The sequence below is a fragment of the Elephantulus edwardii genome, unplaced genomic scaffold (assembly GCF_000299155.1).
Source record: "Elephantulus edwardii isolate Elephantulus edwardi_28Jun2011 unplaced genomic scaffold, EleEdw1.0 scaffold00035, whole genome shotgun sequence".
Classification (NCBI taxonomy): domain Eukaryota; kingdom Metazoa; phylum Chordata; class Mammalia; order Macroscelidea; family Macroscelididae; genus Elephantulus; species Elephantulus edwardii.
The window spans coordinates 12,580,307-12,587,951 of record NW_006399785.1 but is presented as its reverse complement, the minus strand read 5'-3'; the positions used below and the strand labels follow the sequence as shown (position 1 = coordinate 12,587,951).

The 7,645-nt window shown below is 45.4% G+C and overlaps 1 protein-coding gene across 1 annotated transcript in view; it reads left to right on the top strand.

Annotated features, from left to right (window-relative positions):
• The window catches only part of CC2D2A (coiled-coil and C2 domain containing 2A), a 158,430-nt gene that overhangs the window by 37,380 nt on the left and 113,405 nt on the right, over window positions 1–7,645 (top strand). The window contains exons 9-10 of the mRNA XM_006884539.1: window positions 3,220–3,356; window positions 4,304–4,435. Coding sequence (XP_006884601.1) covers window positions 3,220–3,356; window positions 4,304–4,435 — 269 coding nt within the window. The remainder of the gene's footprint in view (window positions 1–3,219; window positions 3,357–4,303; window positions 4,436–7,645) is intronic.

Genomic DNA, 7,645 nt, shown 5'->3' with positions numbered 1-7,645 from the left:
AGAAGAGGAAGAAGAGGAAGAGGAAGAAGAAGAAGAAGAAGAAGAAGAAGAAGAAGAAGAAGAAGAAGAAGAAGAAGAAGAAGAAGAAGAAGAAGAGGAGGAGGAGGAGGAGGAAAGAAGAAGAAGAAAGATGAAGATGAAGAAGAAGGATGGCGAAGAAGAAGAAGAAAGAAGAAGGAGGAGGAGGAGGAGGAAGATGGCAAATCTCCTCCTGTGCTTTTTACTGACTCCAAAAACCTGCTGCAGGGTCAACTATCAGTGAGTTCAGACTCAATAGTTCAAAGCAGCAACAACAACAACAACTACAACATGATCCCAAGACATGGCTGAAGGTGTTCTCTTTATAGGTAAGGACGCAGAAGCAGAGAACAGCTAGGGAAGCTGCCTCGAGACCACAGATCTAGTCAAGGGACAGGGGCTGCTGTTGTTAGGCACCATCTAGTGACTTCCGACTCACAATAACCCTATGTGTGATGGACCAAAACCCTGTCCTGTCCCCCACCACCCACTCTTACAATCTCTGCTGTACTTAGGCCCTTTGCTGCAGTCAGTGTCTTGCTTTTGCAGTGTCTTCTGGGGCCTCATTCTGACTTTATCAGACAAGGCTCCATTACTGTTTGTGGGGGTTTCATGGGTTCTTTACCTCAGCCAATAGCCAGTCCTACTTCTTAGTCTGTGCCTCTACCACTGGGGTGAGACTGTATTTCGTTTTGGTTTTGAGTTTCTCTTACTGCCAGTGACTCTTAGCATTTCTTCATGTCTGTTGGTCACCTGAATGTCTTCCTTTGTGAAAGCTCTTTCCATGTTTTTTGCCCATTTTGTAATTGGATTATCAGTCTTTCCCTTGTGGCGGCCCTGTAGAATTCTACACATTTTCATTATGAGACTCTTGTCTATTTTTTTTTTCCAGACAGTAGGTTTTCTTTTCACCCTGTTGAAAAAGATTTTGATGCACACAGGGATTTAATCTATGGGATGGACTGATTCAGTGACTGGTATGATGGGAATAGGTGTGTCAGAGACAATAAGATTGTCATAGGATAGAACAGGGCTTAGGGCTGTTGTGCATAGGGTCGCAATGAGTTGCATGCGACTCAACGGCATAAAACAACAACAAAGGCCTTCCAAGCTTGGACCTATTTGGTCTCTTATGATCTTTATGGTTTTCACCTTTACCCCTAGGTCTCTGATCCATTTGGAGTTAATTTTTGTGTATGGTGTGAGATGTGGATCCTACTTCAGCTTTCTGCAGGTAGATGTCCAGTTTTGCCAGAACCATTTGTTGAAGACATTGTAGTTTTTAATAGATTTTGTTTCCTTGTCAAACACTAGCTGACTGCAGGGAGATAGGTTAATTTCTAGGGTCTCGAATCTGTCTTCTGTTCTATTGATCTGTCACTGTACCAGTACCATGTACCAATGCTCTTTTGATTATTACAGCTGTGAAGGAGATTTTGAAATCATGCCTCCAACTTCATTTTTGCTTTTCATAAGTACTCTGCTTATTCGGGGTCTCTTTTCTTTCCAAATAAACTTATCGATTGCCTTTTCAATCTCTTTGAAAAGTTTGGTATCTATATTAGGATTGCATTAAACATGTAGATTGCTTTTGATAGGATTGTTATTTTCACTATGTTGAGTCTTCCTATCCATGAACAGGGAGTATTTTTCCATTTAATTAGTTCTCTTATTAATCGTTGCAGTCATGTTTATAGTTTTCCATACAAAAGTTTTTTGTGTCTCTAGTTATGTTTACTTCCAAGTATCTCAATTTGTGGTGGCTATTGTAAATGTTATTGCTTTCTTAGATTCCTTTTCCATGTTTTCTTTGTTACTGTAGAGGAATCCCACTGATTTTTTTTATGTAATGGCAGCTAAAAAGAACAATGAACAATGGAGCTGGAATTTGACCCAGAGACTTGTTGGTGTTGTTAGGTGCCACTGAGTCAAGTATGACTCACAGTGGCCCTATGAACAACATATCTGAACCTTGTCCTATCTTGTGCCAACATCATAATCTCTAACACACACACAAGCCCATTGTCTAGGTCAAGCCCTTTGCCTTGGTCACTGTGTCAATCCACTAGGCCAAGGGTCCTCCTCTTCTTCACCATCTCTCCACCATTCCAAGCATAACTCCCTTCTCCAAGAAATAGCCTTTCCTAGCAACATGCCAGAAGTATGTGAGATGAAGCTTCACCATCCTTGCCACCAAGAACACTCTGGCTTCACTTTCTCCAAGACATATTTGTTTGTTCTTTTGATAATCCATGAGATATTCAGTACTCTCCTCCAACACCACAACCCAGAGGCATCAATTTTTTTTTCTTCTATCATCCTTATTCATTGTCGAGCTCTCAGATGCATAGCAAGTCACTGAAAAGACCATCTGAGTCAGGCACACTAGTTCTCAAATTGACATCAATGTTCTTCAATAATTTGGAGAGGTCCCTAACTGCAAACTTTCCCAGTACAATACATCTTCTAATCTCTTGACTACTGGTACCAAGGGTGCTGATTATGGATCCAAGTAAATTGAAGTTGTGGACAGTTTGAATTTTTTTCTCTATCTTCCATTATGTCACCTATGGGTCCAGTGGTAAGAATCTTTGTTTTCCTCACATTGAGATACAATTCATAGTGAAGGCTGCAGTGTTTGATCTTCTGCAGCAAGTGTTCCAAGAGCCTCAGATTTGGATATTTTACACCTCTAGACACACTGGCTGTTGGTTCATAGGGTCGCTATGAGTCGTCTACGACTCGATGGCATTAAACAACAACAACAACAGACACACTGGAGGGAACTCTGGTGGCCTAGTGGCAAGAAGCTGAGCTGCAATTCTGAAAGCATGAGGTTCGAGGCCACCAGCTGCTCCCAGGCAGAAGGCTGGGCAATCTCCTCCTGTGCGATTAACTGCCTCTGAAAACCCACTGGAGGGTCAGCTCTGGGTCGGTTCCAACTTTATGGTACACAACAACAACAAGAAGACACACTAGTGATATGGGTATTAAATTATTTAGGCATTATCCTTTCTATACATGATTTCTCAGTGCAGAACTTTAAGTGAATACCTTCCTCTTTTTATTAGTTCAGCTTCTAAAAATCCAGCAAGCCTGTAAGATCATCTCTCTCAGGAGGTTGTCGTCACTCATCAAATCCCTGTATGAAACGACTCTGTTGACCCTTACGTTCCTTCCACTTCTTTCTGAACTCTCTAGTTCCCACCTACAAAAAGCTTCCCGAGAATGTGCAGCCCCGATTCCTGGAAGACGAAGGCCTCTACACCGGGGAGAGACCACAGGTGCCCCGCACCAACCAGAACATCGCCGAGAACAGACTGCTCACCCAAGATCCCGTACGTGGACCTGCTCCCCACGGCAACACAGGCATATTTTCCATAAACACTGGCCCTGCCACTGTCTTCTGTTTTCTCCTTCAGAGTCTAGGCCCAAAGCAGTTCCTTTTTCTAAACTCTATTAGTCAAATTAGGCAGCTCTGGCGGCCTAGAGGTAAAAAGCTGTGCTCCAGTCCTAAAGGCCAGTGGTTCAGATCCACTAACTGCTCTATGTGAGAAGGACGGGCAGTCTCCTCCCATGCAATTTACTGCCTGTGAAAACACACTGGAGGGTCAGATGTTTATATTCTATTCATCCTCCAACAACATGACTTCTCTGGCTTAAAACCACTTTGCTGGTTTTTGCTGGTCAACAAGCCCTGGTAGGACTGTGGTTAAGCATTCATCAGCTATCCAAATGGTGGGCAGTTTGACCCCACGAGCTGCTCTGAAACAGAGAAAGGGTTCATTTGGCCTCTGTAAAGACACACGGCCTTGGAAACCGCATGCAGCAGTCTGCCCTGCCCCAAGGGGCTGCTCTGTGTGTTTCCCATAAACATTTGTGGTGGTGCCTCTCCTACTAAGTCAGACGTGAGCAACATTTTCTGAGTTTCCAGAAACACAGCGTTCTTAAGTTCAATGTTCTCTATCTCACATGTTTCTCTTCTGATTTCTTTTTCTTTATTCTGCCATGAAAAGACATTTCATTTTCCTTGAGTACTCATTTTCTCCAGCTTTTTCAGAGCATGGCAAGACTCCATCTAACGCTAACAATGAGGGATACTAGTGAAGTCTCACTTTTTAATGAAAATAGAGTTGTTGAAAGTTCTCACAGGGCCCGGGGAAGGGGAGAGGAGGTACCTAAAAGGTGGATGACATAGAATTTGTCTACGCTGTTTATTTTATAAGCCAATTTCCCTACAGTTAGAAGAAAACACTGCCTTTCCCTCTTCCCTCGTGATTCCCAGGGCAGAAGCTGGTTTGGGGATGACGGCAGGATCCTGGCACTGCCCAATCCCGTCAAGGCCTTTCCTGCGAGACCGCCAGCACTGAAGCAGGAGCAGGACATGAAGGAAGACCTGGAAATATTCTACAAAAAGGTAATCCTAATCCACCAGATGCTCTGCTGGAGAAGGAGGGGCAGTCTCCTCCTGTGCCTGTCAGATCTGATTCGACAGCACACAACAAGTTTTAAAAAACAGGTAATCCTGTGCCTCTCTTGAATGCATGAATTAGATGAAAGCACTTTGCCTTTTCAGGAACTTGAGGCCCTGAATCCACAGTATTCCACTTTCGTCTCTTTTGATTGGTTTTAATTTACTCTCTTGTACCATCTTACACATAAGGAGCCCTCCAGGTGCAGTGTGTAACACATCAGGCTGGTAAATGCATGGTCAGCAGTTCAAATCCATCTGCTGTGTCAAGGAAGAAAGATGGGCAGTCTCCTCCCATGAGGAGTTCCTGCCTTAGAAACTCAAATGAGTGTCCCTATGTGTATGAACCAACAGCAGGAAGGTTTAGGTGGGTTTGTCTCACATGAAAAGAACAACAGTGATAGGAGCAAGTCTGCTTTTGATCCACCAATCCCTCTTACACAAAGACGAAGTTTTCCCAGGTTGTTTGTTGTTATTATGTGCCGCCAAGTCGCCTGCGACTCATAGCGACCCTATGTACAACAGCCCTAAACTCTGCCCTATCCTGTGCCAATCGGACTGTCTCTGACACATCTACCCCCATTACTCCAGTCACTGAATCAATCCACCTCATCGAGGGTCTTCCTCTCCTGCGCCGTCCCTCCACCCTCCTAAGCATGACATCCCTTTCCAAGGACTGGTCCCTCCTCGCAACATGTCCATAGTATGTCAAACGGAGCTTCAGAATTCTTGTCTCCAAGGAGCAGCCTGGTCTCACCTTCTCCACGATGAACTTGTTTGTTCTCCTAGCAGTGCATGGTACATTCAATACTCTTCTCCATCACCTCAGCTCAAAGACTAGAACCAGGTACAAATGGTTAAATCCAGGTTTTCATCTGCTTTTGCAGATTAAACCCAAGCAATCCAACTGCCCTTGAGTCCACTCAGCCTGATTCATGTGTCTGAGAGCAGAACTGTGCGCTACAGTCTCCTCACAGGCTGGGTTTTGGGAATTAGATCACCAGGCCTTTCTCGGTGGTGCTTCTGTCGCGACTAAATGCCGCTGAGTCGGTTCCACTTCTGAGTCTCAGTAAGAACAGCAGAACAGAGCCAAGCCTAATCCTGAGACACCCTCGTTCTCTGCTGTGCCTGTGGCTGCAGCCACTGTGCCCTGTCCTTCCCTTTGGGGTTCTTCCTCTTTTCCAAGGACCCTGCCCTCTTCCAAGCATGATGTCCTTCTGCAGGAGCTGGGCCTTAGGATGACATGTCCAAAGTATGGAAGACTAAGTCTCATCAAACGTCTAGCCATTCCACATGCACCCAAGTACTCAGTTATCTGTGCTACCCAGGGTGCCAGCCTGCTGCCTTTACTGGTCCCCTTCCGTCCTCTTTTCTCTCTGACATCTTGCATTTGCTGTAAGATCCTCTGCTACTCACTGTGGTGTTTTTGTTTTGTTTTTGTTTTGTCATAGGACTAAAGACTCTATTAAAGACTCACCACATTTTCCTGTCTTTTTTCCCCTGCCTCTTCCTAAGCTTTGCTACCAAAGTATCTCATTGGGATCCTGCCTCTACCACTCACTGATGAACAGAGGCAAGGCCCTCAATCTCTGTGGCTCCACTTCCTCATCTGTAAAATGGGCACAGGTTGTCAGGGACCTCGCCAGTGTACTGTAGAGAAACGATGTCAGTCTTGAGGCTAAGGTGTGCTTGATCCAGGCCATGGTCTTCACAACTGTTTGATATGCGTCAGAGAGTTAGACAGTGACTAGGGATGATTGAAAGAGAATTGATGCCTTTGAGCTGTGGTGCTGAAGAAGAGTGTTGACTATACCGTGGACTCCTAGGAGAACAAACAAGTTCATTCTAGAGAGGAAGAAGCCAGGCTGGTGCTCTTTGGAGGCAAGGATTCTGCGACTTCAGCTGACATACTTTGGGCATGTTGCAAGGAGACACCAGTCCTTATAGAGTGATGTCATGCTTGGAAGGGTGGAGGGACAGAGAAAGAGAGGGAGACTATCGATGAGACGGGTCAATGCAGTGACTGGGGTAATGAGGGTAGGTGTGTCAGAGACAGTAAAGCTGGTAGTGGATAGGTAGCAGGTTTCAGGGCTGTTGTACATAGGGTCACTATGAGTCACAGGTGACTCGATGGCACATAACAACAATAGTATCCACCCCCAGGGTTACTGTGACGATAGGACAAGATTAACATATATGCATCCATGGAATAAAAGCTCAGTATATGCCAGCTCTGGTGGGACGGAGGAAGCTGCCCTCATTTAATGATGTTGCGTTTCAAAGTGTGGGTACCTTCTGAGTTCACCAGGCAAGGTTTAAATCCCACTGCTGTTTTATCAGATCCAACTAACAGCTGCCCTGCGAGGCAGCAGAGAGCGGCCCCGTTGGGCTTCCTGGCACAGAAATCTCCATGGAAGCAGACAGCCACGTCCTTTTCATGCAGAGTCGCTGGTCAATCCAAACTAGCAACCTTTGACGCAGCAGCTGAGGGAGTAACCACAGCATCACCAGCGCGCCTTGAGTGAGGCTGACCTCCTTCCAAACACCCATGTCATCTCAAGTTTCAGGCATTTTAACACTGAAGTCAAACCCTTATTAGCAAGAGGCAGGAGAGCGGAGAAAGTGGTTTGTAAAAGTAAATATTCTGTCTTCCCAAAACCCATCTGTTGTTATCAGGACTGACGCACAGCTGACCCTCCAGTGGGTCTTCAGAGGTGGTAAATGACCTGGGAGGACACTGGTCCTCTCCCCCCCACGGAGGAGCTGAACAGCTGGAGTTGAACCCTGTACCTCTAAGCTCGAAGCACTGAACTATCAGAGCTCCCTCAAACCTATTTAGAAACCACAAGACAAATACAAAAAAGAAATCACCACACCTGTTGTTATTGTTGTTGTTCTGTACTGTAGAGCTGGAACTGACCCACAGCTGACCCGCCTGAGGGTTTTCAGAGGGAGTTAATCACATGGGAGGAGATGGCCCATCTTTCTTTCACTGAGCAGCTGGTGGTCTTGAACCGCGTGCCTTTGGTATTGCAGCGCAGCTTCTTGCAGAGCTCCCCACCACACCTAACAAAAATCAAATTCACGTTATATGGTTTGTCAAAGCACACAACTCCCTCACTCACTACGTGCATTATATGTATACGTGTCATTCAC